This window comes from Pogonomyrmex barbatus, unplaced genomic scaffold (genome assembly GCF_055798465.1).
Source record: "Pogonomyrmex barbatus isolate J1 unplaced genomic scaffold, ASM5579846v1 scaffold10, whole genome shotgun sequence".
NCBI classification, from domain to species: domain Eukaryota; kingdom Metazoa; phylum Arthropoda; class Insecta; order Hymenoptera; family Formicidae; genus Pogonomyrmex; species Pogonomyrmex barbatus.
The window spans coordinates 1,255,466-1,278,829 of NW_028297099.1; the positions used below are offsets into that span (position 1 = coordinate 1,255,466).

Consider the following 23,364-nt stretch of genomic DNA (forward strand, 5'->3'; position numbering starts at 1 on the left):
TTTCTCGTTCTCAGGCAATTGCCTACATTTTACAAAAAGCAAAAAAAATAATAATAAACAAGATCGCATTACTTATTTAATGTTGGTATTTAATTTTATTTTTCTAGTTAAAAATAAATGAGAAGTCGCTAGATAAAGAGTTTGTAATATTTTTGCATATTTGGATTATGAAGAAACATTGCTCTATTAGCACACAGAGAGAACGATTTCTTTGGATCTAATAAATTTTATTAGATTCAGAGGAATTTATCTTTTGAACTAGTCCAAATAAACCAATTATTGATTCAACAAATTCGATCGTTTGATTTTTGAAATAATAAATAGCTTTATCTTATATAAAATATTTGTTTAATAAATTCTTTGAAAAAAATAATGCTCTTTACATGCTTCAACAATATTAAAAAAAAATCTCTTTCTTTCATTGAAACAATATTTAATCTAAAGCCAAACAAAATATTGTTTAGTTCAAAGATAAATTTTATTTTCATTAAATAATGTTTATAATATATAATAGTATGTAATTTATAATAGTGTGTCCTTTCTATTAAACAACATGGTATACTCTAATGAAATAACAAAACTCTTAATTTAACAAAATAATGTTTAATATAAAATTATGTTGTTTAAATTAAATAAATTCAAGTCAAACAAACAGAATTGCTAAATCTAAAGAAATCTTTTTCTCAATGCACTTGTGTCAGTCTTTAATATTATAATAAAAATGTGATTGTTTTTTCATTTTTTTATGGTGGACTTTACATATACATTATAAGAAAATCATTTTTTATTATTTACTATACATAAAACGGTATAAAAACTCTATATCAAAATAAAAATAGATTGGCTTGACGTTTTTATTGCAAGAATATTCATATTGTACTTTCAAATCGATTTATAGCATTCTGGACTAAAATATATCGCAACGAAAAGATTAAAAAAATATTTTTAAGATTATTTTGAAATTTATTATATTATTATAATCGAGCGAATATCCGTTCATTGTTGTTTTTCAAACATGCAAAAAGAGAAATTTGCTCCTTGTCTTCGAGTCAATTTAAATTTTCTTATATTACCTCCGATTTTATTAAAGATAGTCCATTCCTTTTTAAAAGACGACGTGAAATAATTTCACGTGTAAACGGATATGTGCAAGAGACCGCTGCAGACACAATAATATTATTATAAATAAAATATAATATTTGTATTTTTATATATCATAATTTCTTTAATATAATTTTTAAACAAGGTTGGTAATAAATTTTTAACAGGTGATGATGATTTAATATCACAATGGCATGTAAATCACAATTCAGTATACATATCGTATATCTACAATATCTACAGTATTAATCAGTGCAGCCGCATAATATATTATTTTATTGCGAGGTCATAACAAAATTGTATATGATTCCAAGACATATAACATTTATAAACCACAGTAGAAGTTCATAAATCATTTCACCGCTTAGATGATTTAGAACCGAAAACTCAAATTTATCGCAGCTGCGATTAAGATCGATAATCATTGTTTATTACGTTTACTTAAGTTGAAGTGAGAACAGTACTTGTTTAATAACAGAAGTGACTGTAGCAAAACTACTTGTACTGAATGAGACTGATAAGTCAATGACTTCTTTCTTATTTTGCATAATGTATGATAATCTTCAATTTATTTATATAAATATATAAAAATGCATAAAACACATCTTTGTATTTATATAATTATATATTATATATATATATATAATATATAATATATGTATATATATATAATATATGTATATATATATATATATATATTATAAAAAATATATACACAAAAATAAATCAATAATTTCATTGCCTCCGAGCCAATGTCTTGCAAAAATATAAGAGTTTGTAAAAGTCTTTTTTTTAAATATAAAAAATAAATATTTCATGTTCCTAATTTTTTTTATAATAGACGATATAAAATTTTTATTTATTTACCTTAAACATAGTAAATAATACTTGATAATTTAAATTTTTGATAGATGCGCCATATATCGGAGTTACTCTGTTATACTTTTATCTATATATAGATGGTAAAAATGATCTATTGCGCGATCAAAAATCATGTTAAATCAAAATGGAGTCGTTAATGTTGGAATTGAAATAAAATTGTAATTCGACAAAGGTCGACAAAGTCGCAACGGATGATAATTTAGACATTATTGGGTACGGCTTTTGGAAATATTGTAGTTCCACAATTCGTTACGGGTCACTTTTTTCTCTTTCCTGTCGACATATATAATTTATGGTAGGCATGAAAATATAGGTGAAAATTACGACCACATTGGGGATTGTGTCCTTCATTTTAGTTTTACCTTTCTTGAAAAAATAATGTATTATCCGAATAAGATTACTAGCGGAATATTTCAATCAAGCTGTGAGATTTTTTGTAGCTATTAAAATTGCATTCAGCTCTTGTTTTTTAACACTTCTAAAAAATGACTGATGATAAAAAATGAGAATAATCAAATATATTTTAACAAAATATTCTTTATTTTCATTTTTTTATTTTTAACAACTATAATAATAATAACTAGAGAAATGATGAGAGTCAGCGCAGAAGATAACGCACAAAGGCCAAATATAAACTCGAGTAATTATTTAATAAATATACAAATCAATATTATAAATCAAGTTGACGGTAAATATAGCGTAAAAGAACTAATAAATATTTCGACTCATATTTGAGCCATCTTCAACAAGAGTTGACAGTTGTAGTTTTTTCATGATAACAATTATCATAAACTAATATGCCGTAGTCTTATAGATGAGAAAACTTCTTTCTTTAATTAATTTCTTTCCAAACAATTTCATAGATAGTACATATATATATAGGAATCACTTGAATTTGAAAGTTGTAATAATGTTTGCTATAAAAATATTTATCTAAAAAGTTAAAACTAGATTGATAAAATATATGATTTCATTAATATGTATATATTAATGAACAATATATTGATCTCTTTTGCATATGATACTTTTCCTTATCATATGCAATTTTCCTTATCATTGTTGTCATACTTTTCCTTATCATATGCAATTTCCTTATCATTGTATAATTTTTCTTATTTTTTAAATTTGTGTAAACTTAATAGAATTATTTTAAGAATTTTCTAAGATACACATAATTCAAAATTATATAAAGAAATTAAAATAATAACAAAACATATTCATCAAAAATAATAAATATATATTTTTTATGTATATAAGCAATTATACGATATCAAATATAGGTTAAATTTTTGTGGCAATAATAAAAGCTTTCCATTATAGGGGATGTCAAGCATTTAACTATGATTCCATGTTTGTTTTTATTGCGGTAGTTTAAATAGAGCAATATATAATATTTATTAGATATAATCGATTTTCTAATAAAAAATACTCCCCAATGTTTTCGTTAATAAGGAATATTAGTATTAAATGACTTACCACACGGTCACAAATTACATTTTGTATTTCTTGCTAATACTTTATAACAGTTTCCAAATTTTCTGAATAATCAATTTAATACCTCAATTTAATATCTTTTTCAAGTGATGGATAGTCATCACGCAAAAAATGGTAACAAACTAATAATTCAAATTGTTCACGACTAATATAATTACAGAAACATGTTATTTCAGAACAATAACATGTTCTATAGATAAACATAATCTTATTTCATATTTCCATATAAATAAAATACAATAAAATGTCTTAAACTCTATTTTTTTTTATTGATGTGACGTTCGAAGAGTGTATAATCTATATCATTTTGCAACGGACCTGGAAAAAAATTCTTGTTTTTCTGTTCTTTTTAGATTGAATTTCATCATAATATATTCGTTAATAGTTAAAGCGGTTGTAAATCTTTTTCTTGTTTCCTGAAACAAATTATCAATTGTGATGGTTTTCCATTACTACTCAGTTATCAGTTTTCTTCATTTCCTCCATTGAAAATATGGAAATTTTAAAAATAATTAATTAAAATTTTTTTTTTTCATTTTTTGCACGCGATGGCGATATATTTTTGCATCAACTTTTTATTTTTTTTTTTTGTAAGGTAACTATGTCACTTACGTATTTTTTTTTTTTGTCAAGATTGTTTTCATGTTCTCTCTTCCTTAAACGATTTATTCTAGGTTAGTAATAAAGGCTTCGGTCACTCAGTCACAGTTAGTGACTGAGTTCTTCTTTCTCAGTTACTTTCACATGGACACTAAACTTTATGTCATACCAATAATATTTATAGTAAGGACAGGCTGAGAGGGGTAAAAACATCAATTTATTGAGCGCTTATAATCGCTAGTCCGTTTCAGACAATAAAACACATAATTACTACACTCGTCTTGTGGCACGTTCCTATTTATTACAGATTGTGAGTCTAATTTATAGATTTATTAGTTTATCTTAAGTTGTAAGCTTTTCTGTCATCAAGTGCTTGAGGATATTAGTCGTGTTAAACGTTTAAAAGTAATTATAATAATCCTTATAATAACACACATAAAACACCTCTTGGGTCTAATCTTGCAAATAGATACATTCATTTCTTTACATATAATTTGCACCAAGATACCATAAAAAGCTACAATCTGTTTTTATTAGAAAAGTAAATAACTATAAAGCTAAAGTTAATAGAAAATGATAGAATTTGGATAATGATAAATAATTTTAATTCTATCAAAATACTATCGATCAATAAAGATAACAAAATATGCGCGATTCTCACTATTTTTAATTTAACATTTTTAACTTCCATTTATTTATTTTTTTACCGTGTGACTTTTATTCTTCGTCCATTAATTTATAACTCATGCGTGTTATCTATTATTTTACGACACATAACATTGAATATGGAAGAATAAATAAAAGTTTTTTTTCTTTTATACTGATAAAAAAAAAGGAAAAACTTGAACAGACAAGGATGACTTGATATGCCCTTCGCGTTGTGCACATCAGAATTATAGTTACGTGAGGCTATGGACATTAATTGGCGGACATCTTCGTTGCTTCGCCAAGTTGGCCTTTAATGATCAGCCCGTAAAAATGTTTTCTATTTTTATTTTTTTACGATGCCATAAACACTTCGCCGCTGAAGGCGCGCGTAGTGCCTGTTGCAGCTTATTTATACATCACACGGCGATATCTTTCTGTAACATTTATAATTCAAGTTTTCAAGCTGAATAATAAATATGAAAATAAATATAAAAATATGCTCTATACTAAATATAAATATATGCTCTATATTATATTATTCAGATATGCTTAGCGATTTAAGTTTGCGCCTTGAAAATCTCTGATTTGCCACCTTTGATTTTATATATTTTTTTCAACTTTTGTTTGTTCGGAGAACTTTTCACATAGGCCAAAAGCGCCATGATTTATTTTCGTTGGAAACTTTATCATTTCCAAAAGAGTCGGAATTTCTGGTAGAATATTTAGTTATACTGCAGCACGGCGCCAGTGCGAAGCGCAACCTCTCGATTATAGCACCTGCGGGAAACCTGATGGCACACCGGAGCGCACCCCACAACGTCTCATAACTTTACATAAAATTAGTACCTAAAAGCCCTTCGGCCTCAAGGGCCGCGGAAAGCTCTCGCACCGGCAGAAGTTATGGCCGGCCAGAAGTTCAAACGTTTAATCGGCGAGCATAACATTAGATCCTGGAAACGCGTAATAACATAACCGAGAGATTGCCGGATTTTACTTCAAATTTGATTTAAGAAATTAAATATTCAAATTAAAAAAGAAAAATAACAATAATGGATGCTTGTAAAAATAAAAAGAAAGCTTTAGAGATTTTTTTCGCAACTTCCTTAAATTATTTTGATTTTAAAATATGAGGTATTAATATAAGATTGTTGCATATCTGATAAAATTAAAAAAAAATCAAACTTCGGTTATGTCCTGCTTTAATTTAGATAATAAAAAAGAAATTTGCGAGAATAACTAATAGATATAGTATTTCACGTATTTTCATTTGTTTATAAACTTGTATCATATTTCATTCACGACGATTCATAATGCGTGTTTGACATTTAAGCTTGCGAAACTCTGCGCATCTCGAAACTTGATGTTGAAAAGATAGATTAGAAAAAAATAACGTAATTTTATGTGCACGACTGAATGTCTATGATACGTGCTATAGTGTTATATGTGTCACAGTTGTCGCATGACTATGCGTGTACGATATCTCGGTAGGCACACATAAGAGCCATTAATTGCGATTGCATAATATTTACAACGATGTCTTAAATAGCGACTTTATCTCGTTCTTGAGAAGTTCCGCGTGTTGCGGGATACTTACCAGAAAATTCCCAGTGAACAATTAACAGTAATATGATGTCAAGTTGTAATTTTCGACTCAACAATATAAACAGCAATGTAACATGTGTATTATGTAACTTTAATTATGTTGCTAAATTATAACATTGATGTTATGGTATTGTTGATTGGGTTGTCAGGACTGTCAGAACGGGTCAGGCCTCGATAAAAAATTTTTTCTTCTGTTTTCCTTATTCTTTTTCTTTCCTCATTCTAGGAGGAGAATAAAATAATAGAAATCAAATAAAATCAATAAAAAAGTTCGTATTTTATAACGTCAGTTCTAGTTGTTAAATTATTTTATTACAGCACTCTATGCATTCTTCTATCTATATGTAAAAATATACAACTAATTCTGTTTTAATGTGGGGTCCAAAAAAATTTAGTTGCAGAGCAATCACATAATTACAAATTACTTTTTAATAAGTAAATTTTTATTGAAATGATATTTTATATATCATTCATATCTAGGAAAATCGCTTTCAGCTGCATACGCTTTATTCACACATGCCCTTATGTCACGTATTGTCCGTGACTTGGATTTAAATATTTTAAAAAATAATCTTAAAGATAATCTAAATTTCGGTTCGTCGGTTAAAGATTATCTTCGTCGGTTCATCGGTTTAAAAAGATAAATATTTTTAAAGATAATCTTTAACCGACGAACGTTTTTATTCGCATGTGTCTAAACTTCAGGATTTTAGACAGGTAAACCATCTAAGTTTTTTTTTATTTTCTTTCATTCTGAGTTTCGGTCGAGTTTCTAATAAAAAAAAAGGAAAAAAAAAGTAAGAAAAAGCTTAGGATGAAAGAGTTATCGGCTTTGTCATCATTTAACTATATTTGTTTTGTTGCGTGTTAAGTTGAAAATTGCTTTATTGTTTAATAATAAAACTTTAGTTTGAATTTGAATAAAATAATTAAAAATTTTGCTAGATATAAAAAAATTCTCATGATTCTTGTATGATATTTACACAATAATAAAGAAAAGAACAAATGAAATATTATATATTGAGCCATATATTTTGCATAAGATCTGAAATTGATATGCGCACAGAGCAATCTTTTCATCAATCGTTTTCTATTTTTCGAACGAGACGAGGGCCATTTTTGACACGCGCGACAATTCGCTAGAGCAATTATTTTCGATTGATAAATCGAGAAATGATGCATTGTGTTTGTGATAGATTAAATATCATTAAATGACATTTTCGTGAAATGTTTAATTGCTAGTATATACTAAGGTTGGAAGTTATTTTTAAAAGTAAGTAACAGTCACTACTCGTTACTGCTCGGTTCTGCAAAATAACTTATTATCATTATCATTATATTTAAAAAGGAAATATTCAAATAACAATTTCAAAATTGTGTTAGATTTATTTTTTACAAGCATTCTAAGAAATTTAAAAATCAGATATTAAATTCTTATTGTGTTAAAATTCATGATTTCGACAACCTAAAATGATTGTAGACTAGTTATCCCTGTGAATTTTTTAAAGCCAAGGGAGATATTCTAGAACTATTCGGAACAGATTCCGATCAGAATTATTTTGTTTTTCTTAGAAAAGATAATATTCTAGGAAATTGGAAAAAACTCAACAATTTCTGATTGGAATTCATTTCGAACAGTTCTATAAAATATATCTTGATTAAGATATTAGTGGCGCCTTAACTGGGAGCACTGTTAAACTTCATGAAAGTTTCATCGATATTACTTTTGCATGAATACTACCTTTTACCGATAAAATGGAAAATTATTAAAATTATTAAAATATTAAAGAAATAATTTTTGTATTTAAACAAAATGATACGAAGCATATTAAATTGTTAAACATTTTTTATTTAAAAAAGAATAATTTTTAGATAAAAGAATGGAAATTTTGAAAACTCATCAACGAAAAAAATAATTTGAAATATATTACATTTTTCAAATTACGTGCAATACAGTACATATACAGCGTAAGATAATTTAAAAATGATTTATTACACAGATTTAATAGCATATTTACATAATTTCATCAATAGTACATTTATTATAAATGAGGCCGTTACATAAACAGACAATTATTTCTCTTCTAATAATGAAGTAACACCATAAAAATTCATAAAACATGATCCTACTACATATCGTATATATAAAATTTAACTTTTATATACTATTTTTATATATAATTTCATATGATTAGATATATGTGATAGAAAACTCTTTTATATGGATCGCAAAATTATTTTGGTGTAAAAGAGCTTAATTCGATAATTTGTTACAAATGATTTCATTTATATATAAAGTGTTGCCTATTTACAATTATAGTTGTGTCCATTAGTTAGTAAAAAATGATAAAAATAAATAAGTGTATAAAATGTTTGTAAAAGAGTACTTTTAATACAGATCTATTAAATTCATGCTGAATTTTTCATATTTTAAAATATTTCATGTAAAAAATATTAAAGAAGTATGCATAAATGTAATATATAATTTTGTAATAAAAAGTTTTTTCTGAGTTATTTGTTATATAGGCTAAGACATATAATTTAAAATATTATCCCTACTATCTCTTTTAGCAATTGTTGTAGAAGTTAAATCTCTTTTTGTTATAATTATATCACATAATCTTTTTAGATTTTTATCCAAAAAAAAAAGACAAAATTAGATGCACAAAATTATATAAACAAAAATTATGTTTATCAAAGCACGGTGATTATTGCACTTGGCTGCAATAAAGAAGCTTTAATATTGTGCGCTAATATTACATCGTCTATATCCTAGTAATAATATCTATGAGCGTTAAAGGACTTCTATATATATATATATATACTCCAGAGCAGTCTTTATATCGCTTTATCGTACATTACCTAATGGAAACCATTCAATAATTTCCTTTGTCAAGTCGAGACATCCGAGAGGCAAACTTATACCGCCGAGAAATTCATTCTCCTGTAAAGTATCGTGATTCCAAATCGTTGCTTCAAGCGTTCTCTCTTTGATCACTTCCAGAGGCATTCTATATTCCAACTAGTATAGAAAATATGTAGATTACAAAACTTATTATCTAATTAATGCATCGTTGTACTTTTTATTTATTTTCTAAGTATATATATATATATATATATATATATATATATATATTTATATTTATATATATAAATATAAAATATATATATAGTTTATTATAAAAATCTGACTTTACCATCTCCATAAATGATGGATGACAATTCTTTTTTACTACTTTTGTTTTCCGTTTCGTCGCTTTTGTAGGATCAGGTTTGAGATATACCTTCACATATGTATTTGGTTCTTGAGCATTAGCCACTTTAGGCAGCTCTCGTGCATGACAAACCATTACAGATAAAGTACCGCGAACGTAATGAAGGACCAATTTGATTTGACCACACTGTATGTTATCTTTAACTCTTTTCTCGGCCCACCAATTATTTCCAACTGTTACATAAAAATAATATTTTTGTTTTTTTTATATTTTGTTATTATTTATATTAATTATAATATATTATATATATCGTTTTTACTTTTAAAATTATTATTAATAATAATATATAAATGAAATGCTATTGTACTTAAAAGGAATTAGAACATTCAATAAATAGTGCTCATAAATAATAATAACATATTTGGAGAAAAATTTATCAAAATGTACCTTTAACTTTACGTGAACGAATATCGGGATTCTTTTGGTCTCGTAATAACGGGTGGAAGAAAGTGTATACTAGATCACTTTGAGATATTTCCGGTGCCATTTTAAATAGACTTACGAGGAACTTTTCTATATCTGCCCGTCGTTTATCGGCTACTTGCTTAATATTAGAGCGTCCCATGCTAATCCCGCTTGGTAAACTGTGAAGCAAATAAGAAGAATCAAACTTATTTGCAAAATACAAAGATATTTCCGCACTCGTAAACACCTTTATTCGCGTTTCGCACGAATGATTAATGTAGATATCACTAGGCGATATCGTTTTGTAAATAAACAAGGTAGTAAAGGCCAAATAGCAGCATTAAGCAGTAGTCATGTTATGAGATCTCTGCGTGTAGTTTATGTGTAGTAAAAGGAAAAGAATGAATTTAAATTAAAACGTTTTAACTTGAATAGAGTGCTACATTAATTAATTTCTTAATTAATTAATTAATTTCTTAATTAATTAATTAATTTCTTCAGCGTTCTTTAACAAGTTTTGTGATATGCTCGTCAATTAATCATTGCATGACTAAGTCTGTTAAATATGAAATATGTCTGAGTAATATCTGATGATCTGAAGATAACACATATCAAAAGGTACGATATTGCGCCCCGACAATTTTTGCGTTTAAGATATCCTCTTACACGTAGAATCTAAGACATTCTCTTTGTGTCGTGTTTTTAGGATACACATCGCAAAAAGTTTCTTATTTGTGATAACGTACGCACGGACAGAGTTTTCATTTTAAAGCTACGATTAGTTGAGCTAATCAAGCCTATCTGGCACTTGATATTTTCTCTTCTAAAGTAAGTGATGACAGTTCCTTTGACAGTTCTATATTGTAAGTACATAAATTATTTTCGGATATTATAATAAAGTCACTATATCATTTCGTTAATTGTTACTTTGTGTAAGAAAAATTAATAAATTATTGATAAAATAAATTATTGATAAAAAACGTAATGTAATTTTTCAGAATACAAATTATACTTAACAAATATACTTGATTATCAAAAGAGGAATATATTTTAATATAATATAAAGGTCTCTACATAAAAGTAAGTTTAATATTATAAAGTTAATACATTTGTTAATATTTACAAAGAAAGATTATAAAATATTTTTAATTTTATCAGTAAAAATACGAAAATGTTATCTATAGATAATGTAAGAATTTATTAAAGATTTGATTGTTCAATGCAATTTAACCTGTTTCTAAAGGTCTAATATTGAATTTTGGAAGAAAATGGGTTTAAAATGGTTTCGAGCACGATTGTCGATGAAGAAAGAAGCATCTAAAATCCCAGCAATGTCGGGTTTATATCGGAGAATATCATATTTCGAATCGGCAACACGGAAAAATATAGAGATTTCAACTATGTCTCCTTCAATCGCGAGTGATTCAGCGACAACTGATAATAATGAAACAGCGCAATATGACCGTTCAAAAGCAGATTTTACAAATCAATCGTCATCATCAATTATTGATCTTGAAAAAACTATGGTGAAAGACAATGATAAGAAATCACAGATAAATAATCATGCAATCGAAAATATAGAATCTTCTACTTCTACTGAAGATTTAAACATAAAAGAGCAATCGACATATAGCGAAAAATCGAACAAGATAACTAAAGATCAGAACAATATATCAGATATAAAAAGTCCTATCTGTGCAGATAATGAGCTAGTAATTTAATAAAAAAAAGATATTAAAAATTATTAAAATTATAGAGATGTTTTGAATCAAAAATGAATATTTTTGTCTCAATTTGAAAGAATATTTATACATTAAGTGTTTAATGTCCTTCTATATACATGTAATTATATTATTTATGTAATTATATTATTTATATATTATATTCGTATTTATATTATTTACATATATCTATATTCGAAATTGAAATGTAATTTAATAATATAGAATTAAACATAAAATGAATGTTAACATTATATCTATATAATATCTATATAAATATAGTCTAATAATATTCGTATAAAATATTCTAATATATGAGGAAATGTTAATATTGTTGCTTTTGAATTAAAAAATAAATAAATGTATAAGATTGTGATAATCTTACAATGATTAATATTATGAAAAGAAGATAATGAATAAATAATAATATGAAAAAGAACATAATATGTATGTATATTTACCTTGTTACTTTAGCAAGTGGAAAATGTATGCATAATTTCTGATAAAACTCGCAAAATTCTTTGTATGAACGGAATAGATATGTCGGATCGGGTTGGCCTTTTCGTTGTACTCGTAAAATGTACATGTAATATTTTTCCGGATCATAGCGTTTTTGATATCCCGGAACTTGGACGCTTGTTAATTCACCTTCTTGCTGCATTCTATGATAATCATAAATATATGTATTAATATATTATTATTAATGTTATTGATTATTAAATGAAAAGCTAGAAAAATCATGCTTTTAAGATTTCCGATTTTTCATGATTGGTATAATCAATTTTATGTTCATTTATGTTTAATAAAAGTGAAAAACTCACGTATATGTACGTGGAATAAAAGATAATAGTTCTCCATCACTATGATCCCCGGAGAATCTAAGCTGCGCCAAGTTATGCAAGAAGAAATTGAACTGCGTAAACCAATTTTTCAGCGAACTTTCTATCATACGAGCGAAAGTCGCTGCCGCTTCGGGATTTGTTTGTCCAGGAAGCAGAGCTTTCTGCACATAATTAACTGCATCCATAGTCACTCCAGGAATACCGGACGATGTCATCTGCGAGGTTGTATACTCGTTCATTTTCGCTTTATTTAAATGATCTTTTATTTCAATATCATACAACTTTCGCGCTATGACACTTTGTTGATCATTAATTCGTTCGGGATTCGTTCTCGATATTAATTTATCCATTATGATTTGTTGAATAAACTAACGAATACATATACGTTTCACACCGCGTGTAAAAGCTATTTTTCAAATAATTTTTTGTTCACTCCTAATGCTACTTTACTCTTAACATGATTGACTCAGACTGTTGTACGACATATCTATACGATATTCTCTGAGACCATGACCAGACGATAAATACTAATTAACTACATCGTATATAGTTTAGTGCGATAGCAGTCTGATAAAACACGCGGATAAGTTCTTCCGTTCGTTGTGGTTTTATTGTTTTCAGGCACACAATACGCGGTCAGATCACATAAATTCTTTATTTCAAATATATTTTTTGGTTTGTATATGATATAATATCCGCAATATTCACATAAAATGTTTATAATAACAATAAAAAGACTAATCATATTAAAATTTGTTTTTTTTTAAATTATAATGTGAATTTGTGAACTGTTAAAAATTTATATATATATATATATATATATATATATATATATATCTTGACTACAAAATTTATATTCTATATTAAGAAAATTTAATAAATATTATGATGTGTTTTTAGTATAAAAGTTATAATGTAAGAAATTAATTTATAATATTTCATTGTTATACATATTATATAAAAGTCTATATAAAAAGATAATAGCGTTTAAGAAAGATTAAATCTATTTTCAATTCGTCTTTCTCTCTCTCTCTCTCTCTCTTTAAACATAAAAATATTTTAAAACATACCAATCCAAAAAGATGAAGAATAAGATTTCCATGTTTCCGCACTATATTAAAAGCTTGGCAGCAAAGGTCCACGAAATGGTGAAATTTCGCTGAAGGTTTATCACCACCATTTATAACATATGCCATATCAGATGTCAGCACAAACGGCGTTCTATCTCTGATTAAAAATATAAATTATAAAATTATCTTCTTTTTTCATATTTTTTACTTAAATTAAAGATATAATAAACAGTACAATAAAAAAGTTATAATAAACAAATTCAATAAAAAATATAGAATATATTTACCTCTTAAAGTTTCCAAACATTTGTGAATCACCGAGAAATTTTCCAAAATCAATATGAAACAAATGACCAGATGTTTTTAGCATAATATTATCATTATGCCTATCACAAATTCCTAAAATATAAGTGGCAACGCTATAGCCGGCGCAAGAAGCAGTGAAATTTTCCACTGCTCTCTCATATTCCAGTTCCGAAGGATTATGCTTTGCTAACCACTCTGCGATCGGTCGATCCTTAAACGACCCAGTTAGCCCGAACTCGACTTGAATCTTCCGTAACGTTTCTGCATTCGTTACCATTTCTATCATTCCGCGTTTATGACCAGTGGGTACACAAGCGAAAGTAACCATTTTTAGATCGAGGCCTTCTTTTAACCACAATTTGTCCATAATGCGTACCATTTGAAGAGTCAACATGTCTTGTTGTAGATCATCGCCAACCTGTAATAGAAAATTGCGATATGTATTAATATCAAACAAAAAACTATTTTGCAACATATTTTTAAACGAACCTTGAAAATTGCTGGACATATAACATTGTCACAGCTGACAAAGTTAATTTTCAATGGGAGAGTGAACGACGGAAAATAGGCACATGTCTGTACATTGATACCGAATACTAATTTACTGGGAGACAGTGGTAAACACGTTCCATCATCTTCCATTAACTGGCAGTGTATATTTTGTAAACCAGTTTTAAGCGTATCCATTCGCAATGACTCCTTTGTAACTTTAATATTCTCTGCCACTTCGTGCAGATTCTACACAAATTACGACTTTAAACACGTGGTTATTGGAAATAAATGAAATACGAAATTTTAAGACTTACTTTAACTAGCAATTGTTGGGTGAGGAAACTTTTTCTTAGCGCATCTCCGATAACTGCTAATAATGCTCTCAACATTAACTGCAATCTTCGTTGATAACGAGCGCAACTAATAGCTTTGTCATCTTCCACAGTAATTTCAGAAGAATTCTAAAAAGATAAATCTTATTTTTATTATACTTAATATAAAAAAAAAATGTATATCATTATTGATAATACAGAAAGCAAATTTTCTATTGCTTAAATTATATAGTTATATAAAAAAAGGTGATTTATCATCTGTGATTTATATTGTAAGCATTTAATATAAATGCATAAAATGTAAGCATAAATATATAAATACTTAATAATATCACTAATGCTGATCACCCAACCTGTACCTGGGGACTTTGTCCCGGCAGCGCTTGAGTTAGCAACCAATAAATATAATGAGCCACTCTCGGCGAAAGTAAGGCACGTTCTAACAAGAATTGAGTCAAAGGCGACGCTTCATACGTCTCATGTTTCATCGCTTGAAGTAGTTGTGGCAGATAATCAACTAGTTCGTCATTGCTTAACTCGCGAATCCAATCAACTGCCATTTCTCTAACTTTCATATCTGGGAAACTGTAAGAAACAAAGAACGCGATGTTCTATGAAATTATTCTTATTATTGTCTATAGTGAAGAAATGATTGATAAAAATATATACCATGGTAAAAGCAATTGTAATGCTTGTATGGGAGGTAACGGACTCCATATTCTAAGTGATGCATGTAAATCAGGTAGACATGCCCAATCCCAACTGTGTGCAGCTAATAATACTTTTGGTAAAGCTTCGGGTCTATCATGTAAATAATGTCTTTTCTCCCATAGAATTTCCCTTTCGTCAATAGGCGGTCTGAAAATAGAAATATGCAAAATATATTAAAGTTTAAATCCTTTTATATTTATATATAATTACATCATTAAAGCATACCTCGAGAATGTATCCTGTTGCGTAATATCTATTAATAATTCTTGTGTGTTTTGATCTAACGAATTGAAATCTAAGGACTCCACATTATAATCTCGTAAGGAATTGGGAAATAACACCTTTCCTCCATAATCAGGTAATTCTACTCCTATAATAGGATGAATATCGCCACGCGGATGAATTCCAGGCGCTGGGGCTGGACCTAGTCGTTTGTCTGCAATTGCTGGCCAGAGAGACAGAAAAAAACTCCCTTGGCTCATAACGCTAGAATTAAAAAATATATAAAAATGTGAAGCAACGAAAGACAACGTGATATTGCAAAAGTTGCAAAGACAAGTTGAATGCAAAGAAACTTATAAAATATGATATCGTTTACCCGTCATAATCGAAGAATTGTATAGCACCCCATCCGAGTTCTTCTTTTTGCATTGCATTTTCCGCCGATGAGTTAGATTCGTGCTCCGTAGGCTGTAATGTGCGTCCATAAAGAACTAACACGAGTCTGGCTTCTCGTGGTACTTGACACACGCTTATTCCACGAAATTCCAGCCTTATATAAATTATATAATTTTTAATAAACCCAATTGTGATATTTTTAAATTGCAAATATTCGCACTTACCATGAATTAAATAAAATCCTTGGATAAAAATTTGAGCTGACCGTCATTGGTTCCGATAAGACTGGATTTCCTACTGGTCTAGTTCCATGAAAAATTTGAGCAGCCACTATATAATCATCATGTTTCCACATAGTTGGTAACCTATGTAGAGATCCAACACGCACCAGAATGGTATCAAGCACTTCAGTCGCAATCAGTGTATCTATTAAGAGAAAATATATATTATGATTATATATAATTCTGATATAAAATATCTTGCATAACAAAATTTTTTAATTTTCTTACTCGTCGGAAATTCTCCTTTGCTGTTTAATTGAAAATCGACTTTGAAGGCATGACAGTATGTCTCAACGAGTTCTTGAATAGCGTCGCGAATTTTATGACAGTGAGACGCAATCACATCAGGGAATTTTTTCCTCAAAGTAACTATTGCGTAATCGCCATCTTCATGTATAATTTCGGGCTTTTTACATTCTATATTAGCCGTATGAGCTTGTGGCAAAAATTGGCAGCAAGCGTTTACAAAATTGTCAACAGCCTCCGTGATTTCAAATGTTTCAATATTTCCCATTAAGGCACATACTGCTTTAACTGCTTGTACTACACCGTGCGGTTGAAGTTGAGGTAATAATGTAGAACCTTGATTTGTAGTTGCCAATTGTAACGCCGCAGTTTCTACGCGTTCCATTTCTTTTTCTACTGTCTCTATAATAATTAAAGTAATGATAATAAAATGCAATAAATTAAATAAATATATATCATAAATAAAATATTTTTTTCATATGTACAAATGTACCTAGTAAAATAATTAATGTATCGTATGAAATGGGTTGCGAAGGTTCATTTGGTAGAATGTCCTCTAATCTTAGAAACTGATCACAATTATCATCTTGCAGCTGAAAAAGCAAAAATAATCATTTAAACGGTATATTTACATTGTAATAAATGATTGTACATATATGCATAATACTGACTGTTCGAGCAATTGATTGTTTAATTTGTGCCCTGCTCATTATAGCTAACTCGATATCTTTTTCTAATTTAATACATTGATGTATATACTCGTATTGTGCTAAAGTTGTGTTGGGTGCAAGGTATTCGGCTAGTCCCCATACTCTTAGACAATATTTTTCTACATTTACTGTATCTTCATCTTCTAAGGAACAGGCAACGTTCAAAATAACATGTTCGACACTGCAATTCACTAAAACATAATGTTCAAAATAATTTTAATACAAAAAACACATTTTTTTTAAGAAAAGTTTTTCCAACCTACCATTACAAGTGAAAGTAATAGATGGTGTAGGATCCTTATCATTATTAACTAATTGTGGATGCACTACTAATTTTATACTTGTACCATCCGGATATAGGTTTTCCATCATTGGGCTAACAACATATCCAATATTTGTACTAGGATTATTAAACGGAAATTCGCCTGAAATTAAATCAAGTTGTAAGCAACTAAGATGTTATATAATAAAACATAGTATCCTCATTCTTTTTTACTGACCTCGTATAGATTTTATCATATTATGGAACGCCTTGAGGTCACAATCATGCAGAGATGATCTAGTTTTTATGACTGTTACATTTTCATATAATCGCGTTTGACGCTTCTGTTAAAAAAAATATATATTAAAGTATCACAATTATTTTAATAGAAATTAGAGAAATCTTTTTGAAACTTACTCGACGATCTAATGAAGTTCTTCGTCTCTCTATGGTATTCCATGCAGACGAATTTCGAGGAGGCAGTGGAGGTGGTGCAGCTGGCGACACAGCTGGCGACTTTGCAGATTTCTCCACAGCAGCATAAACTGGATCCGAATTAACGCTTTCATTTGTGCTATACATATAATCGAACGGGTCGAATGGATCGTATACACTGCCACTAACTTGTGACTGAGAATCTATAAAAATTATTCAATATTATTTTAAATTTGCTATTATGTTGTATATAAGGGTTATAGACAGAGTAAAATTTTGAAAAAAATCGAATTAATTTTGTAATATTTTAAAAGATATATGTATCGAGAATGCATATACAAAGTTTTAAAGAGATATTCCGAAAATTGACGGAGATACAGCAGTTTTCGTGGAGCAATATTTATACGACGGAGCACGATGGAAATACGAGAGCACAGGTATAATGCGGTGTGCCAACTTGACCTTCTCCGAATTGTATGAGGGGCCCTTTGTTCGTTGCCAGGTCATTTTACTTTACTAGAATACAATTTAGGATAGGCACAATTTTTTGTCAGAGTATAGAAAAGAGGGAAAGTATATTTAGTTATATCTTGGCAACTATACGGTGCATAACTTGATTTCAGGCGCGTTTGAATAAAACGTTATACGTAGTTGGCCTGTATTAGTTACACAATTTGTGTTGTATTAGACATTTTGTAAAGTTTTATTTTTATAAAGTGTTAAAGTGTCATGGATAAGAAAGGAAAAAGGCACAAAGTTAGGAAATCGACGAAGAGAGCTGATAAGAAGAGAAAGAGATTTGGTCCTGCAAATTGCTACAAAGCAGAGAAGCCAGACTTGAATGTCAGCACTTTGTCGAAAAAACTAAGTAGTTTTGATGAAACTAATGTGACTCTTAATCCAAGTATTAACTAAAGGATTATCAATTTTGTAATATCGCTACGATATTATTCAATGATGATCATGTCGCACTCCTGGATGTATTGGAGCTTCTACAAATTCAAATTGGCCAAGCGCTATATTTATTGTTACTATATTATTGTCACTATATAGACGAAGAACGCATGCGTATCGCTGAGCGACAGGCCTACGCTAAGACACATGAAGGTCGTTTATGCGCTGGAACTGCCTCTGGCGTCGACTAAGAACCGTTTTTTAATGCAGAAGAGCTGTTATATAGTCCAGGGATTGTCGAATAAGAGTAAGCAATTTAAATTTTGAATTTAATGTGCAATTAACATATAGCAATCTGAAAGTAAAAACGTGTTTCAAACGTGTTTTTTTCAAAATCATTTTTTTCAACCTCGTTGACAGCTAATCAGAAAATATATTCCACCTATTGACTTGGGGTAAATTGCATTTTATTCAGAAAACATACCTTTATCGCCGGACGTAACCGTTTTTTAATTAATAAAAATTTGACAATTTTATTTATTTTTTCTTTTTTGTAACAAAAAGACCAAATTAAAAAAAATTCACATGTCCGCCATTTTGTTACTTTTTGCAATTTTGTAATTTCCCTACGTCCGACTGTAGCTATACTCATTATCTTTTTCCTTTTTTTGTTTCAGAGAGTGCATATAGTCGAATTGTCGTCAACGAGGCAAAAATAATATTTTAAGGTTACCCTTTGTACAGCAGCTTTAATTATAATATACAAGTTAAACAAATTTTTTTTATGTGCTTCAGTATTAATAGAATAAAGACATCATAAAACAAAATTACCTGATTTTATATATTTAAAAAAAATTCCCCGTTAAGAGCTATAGACATCCTGTCTATAGCCCTAACATTAATAAAAAAAAATATGAAATTTGATAACCATCTAACTTACCATCTTTCTGTTCTTGCATGGAACTGTTTCCACTGTCAGTCTTAATAAGTAATGGATCAAACGCCTCCAATACACTAACTCGTACATTAGTTTTGTCTTCCGTTTGTTCAAAATTATTCAAATCTATAAGATTGCTATTTGGCTTTTTCTCTATCACTTTTAATACATTCAACTGTTCATCATCCATAGAAAATGGAGCACATATGGCAGGTGCAACAGTTGGTCTATAATTCATAGGCAATGGAGGAATCTAAAAAAAAAATATATGAATATATTTAAGACATGATTCTTTGGATTTTTCATTAATTAAGGAAAATTTTTTATTTTTAAATTAGTAAAATTTTTTCAATAAAACATATATTTGTTAAGTATTCTATTCATTAAGAAAGTAAACGTATCTGATTATATCTTACATGCTATGTTAGATTTTTAAGATTAAAGATAAATTATATAAAGATATCAGTATCATTAATAATACTAATAAAAAATACTAATAAAAAAAAGAAAGAAATAAAATTTCTCGAATTTTCAGACAATACCTGCGTGAAGAAAAAATGTTTAAAGATAATAGTTTTCCATGCAGGCTGCAAAGAAAACTATATTTTAACAGACTGTCCTATATTTATTGATACCCAAATAAATTTAGAAAAAAAAGGAAAAAAAAAGATTATGTGAAAGAATATTTATTTTAGAATGAGAAAGATTCTATAAAAATCTGTCTTACCTGTGGTGCAATATCAGGTACATTATTGCTAACGCTACTAGCTCTTGCCATGATAGGACTAATTCCTGGTGTTCCTGGCGTACATGGTGCTGTGGAAGATCGCGGGCCTGGAGAAAGAGAATGATATCTAAAATCTCTAGAATGATATGCGCTGACTGAGCTATTACTTCGAGACACTCTTGATTGTTTCTTTAATAATGATGGATGGGTATCCCATTTAGGTTCTATTGATGCTTTTCTGCAACAAAAAGCTTTCAATAGTCACGATATTTTATATAAAGAAAAGAAAAAATTTTTTTTAAATTATTTTGTCTTTTGATTAAATATGCTTATTGTAGAAATATATTTACGGTGGTGGTGGAGGTGGAGCCGAACAATATTCAGTCAAATTATCTTGTTTCACAGGGCTTGTGAAATTTATCAGATCAGTAGAAACTTGACTTGTTGTGGTATTTGTTGAATTTCTTCTACATGGTATTGGAGGTGGTGGTGCTAATATTACAGTATTTTTTTGATTTGTGTTAATCGATCCTGGTCTTGGTCGACTTCTGCTTTGAAACCTACATATATTACATAAAGAATTAATTAATTATCATTATATAAACAGAATTATATTTGTCAAGATTAAATGATTGTTAAATCAATGAATATTATCAGATGTAATTAATTATGTAACCAAAAAACTACTGATTGTAGTACTATATTTTGTGTGCAGAAATATATACCTTTCTCCCTGTGTGCCATCTGTCTCGGATACACTGTTTGCACTGGACACATTATTTTGCGCGAAGCAAGACTGTGGCACGATACCAAACTTTTCCAATCGCAACTTCTCCAATCTATATTTCTCTAGAGCCAAGGTTTCCAAACTTAGAGCTTTGGCTTGCTCCAAATCCTCCTGATACTTCCTTTCATGATCGATCACCGCGGTCTTTTGATCGCAGGCGTTTCTACTGTAGTTGGACATCTGAAATTAGATCCAAAGTTCACGTTCACTATTTATCGGTAATATACTCCAATATATTATGATGCGTTGTGACACAGAGCCAACACATGCTAACACTCGAATTAGGAGCAGCAACGGGACATATCACACATTCTAACCTATACAGAACGGAGAGGCAGGGGCAAAATAATAGGAACGGAGATTCTTCTGCACGTATGACGAAGTGGGTAAATTCGCTGTCAGCTTCGAGGGCGATGTTCCTCCCCTTCAGGAGCACTTATCGGTCGTGCATCGCGTCGCTTCGTGTCACCCTGTAAACACCCTGTAAACACTACCGTCCCGTCGGACGGATCTCTCGGAATTTCACAAAACAACGAACACGTAGCGATGACACGAACGCGTGCGCTACTGGTCGCTGGCCTAGCGAACGCGTGTGTTTTGATGAAGGGGAAGTAGGAAGGAAAGGAAAATAAAAGAGAGGAGAAATCGCGGAGCTGCGCGCGATAGTGCGCGGTTTAAAGGGCCACGTTTTGTCGGCCGCGCGATATGAGCACGTCCAATCCAAGTGCGGCTTAGAGAAATTCGCAGACAGAAATACATTTACCGTGGCATTTTATTCTCCGAAGAGAGGCTTGCTTCTCGGTTCGCTGACAGATGCTCACGAAATACCACGTCTCTGCCTCCCGCTCCTCCCTCGCTCTTTCCCTCTCTCTCTCTCTCTCTCCCCTTTTAGTTCACCGCTGTTTCGCTTTCTTGCCGCGCGACTAAAGGGACGATCCGCCGACGCAGCGCCGTGACGCGTTCAGGAAAGTAACGTCCTCGCCCAGCGCACCGCTCCTACGCTGAAATTCCTTGAAAATTTATCGTCGTGCTCTGATTTCAATCTCTCTTCCTTTGCATTTCGCTCGGAGCTCCTCTGAAATCTGCACCAACGAGCACACTGATTCCGCGCACGCGACGAGGTCGCACGCGAGCGAGCGGAGCGGCGCGGTCACGGGAGAGACGCGCGCGCGAACGGCACTGTAGCGAACGACGACGCGCGCTATTACGGTCGCGGCGAGCCCGCGTCACGAGGAAGTGGCTCTCGCTCTTCGTCGAGAGCCGAACAACGAACGTGAGCGAGACGCTCACAGCAGCAGCAGCAGCAGCAGCAGCAGCAGCAAAGGCGGCAGCGGTCTGCGTCGATCGCGCTCCGATCGACCGCGTCGTGCCGGTCGCCGGTGACCGCCTTATTTGATCGCGGTCGATTCAATTTATGGAGCGCGTAGGTAGGCTCACGGACAGTTAGGAGTTCCGCTTACCGTACACATTCGCGTATTCGCGTCGCGACAAACCCGATAGCTCCTTTCGTATATGGAAGCGCATATACGAGCTGCGCGTGAAGCCGCTACCAACTTTGTTTATACCGGGTGATTCACGAAGTAGGCACGCTCCCGCGAGATATGTTGACAACATGTGGAAACATGTTTACACTGAACGGAAAGTAACGTGTTGTTATCGTGTTACATTTTTTTGACAATGAATTTTGATAATGACGTGTTTGTTTTTTGTTAGTAATATTAATGGTGAAGCAATTATATTTTTTCAGTAAGACGTAAAAAAATTTTCATATAAGAAATTATATAATAAATATATAAATTATATACGAAATGAATTTCTGAACATATACTTATATGTGTTCTTGTATAAAAAATTTTTTATCAGGAATGATGAATAAATAATTTTGTTGTCATATTTTGGTACTTTGCCGGTCTTCAAAGTTTCTTAATGAGAAAATAAAAAAGTTTTTCAATCCTGCTTATAAAGTAAAATATTAAGAGATTTAAA

At 30.2% G+C, this 23,364-nt stretch overlaps 1 protein-coding gene and 1 long non-coding RNA gene across 9 annotated transcripts; one reads left to right on the plus strand and one right to left on the minus strand.

Moving 5' to 3' along the window:
- Nucleotides 1-8,301: 8,301 nt before the first annotated feature.
- Pi3K68D (phosphatidylinositol-4-phosphate 3-kinase catalytic subunit Pi3K68D) lies at nucleotides 8,302-23,099 on the minus strand. 7 transcript variants are annotated; one of them, XM_089085472.1, is made up of 27 exons: nucleotides 21,696-22,127; nucleotides 21,317-21,558; nucleotides 20,942-21,151; nucleotides 20,759-20,829; nucleotides 20,592-20,698; nucleotides 20,407-20,451; nucleotides 19,868-20,117; nucleotides 18,016-18,236; nucleotides 17,837-17,942; nucleotides 17,600-17,761; nucleotides 17,298-17,527; nucleotides 17,120-17,219; nucleotides 16,609-17,028; nucleotides 16,324-16,525; nucleotides 16,080-16,253; nucleotides 15,707-15,967; nucleotides 15,440-15,628; nucleotides 15,124-15,355; nucleotides 14,753-14,899; nucleotides 14,436-14,684; nucleotides 13,928-14,364; nucleotides 13,641-13,797; nucleotides 12,550-12,785; nucleotides 12,190-12,390; nucleotides 9,990-10,186; nucleotides 9,525-9,775; nucleotides 8,302-9,349 (listed from the first exon to the last, which is right to left on the minus strand). In XM_089085472.1, exons 2-27 carry the CDS (start codon nucleotides 21,556-21,558, stop codon nucleotides 9,176-9,178), a joined length of 5,271 nt encoding a protein of 1,756 aa, XP_088941598.1. In that variant the 5' UTR covers nucleotides 21,696-22,127; the 3' UTR covers nucleotides 8,302-9,175. The 7 variants fall into 7 exon arrangements, with proteins under 7 accessions (XP_088941598.1, XP_011630889.2, XP_088941599.1 ...); XM_011632587.3 differs by lacking the exon at nucleotides 21,696-22,127 and adding an exon at nucleotides 22,142-23,099 and having other exon boundaries at nucleotides 20,592-20,829; XM_089085473.1 differs by lacking the exon at nucleotides 20,407-20,451.
- On the plus strand, nucleotides 10,186-11,090 carry LOC105422980 (uncharacterized). Of its 2 annotated transcripts, none has more exons than XR_016141441.1 (3): nucleotides 10,186-10,625; nucleotides 10,714-10,835; nucleotides 11,006-11,090. It is a non-coding gene; the product is annotated as an uncharacterized LOC105422980 (long non-coding RNA). The 2 variants fall into 2 exon arrangements; XR_016141440.1 differs by having other exon boundaries at nucleotides 10,714-10,870; nucleotides 11,006-11,089.
- Nucleotides 23,100-23,364: the final 265 nt, after the last annotated feature.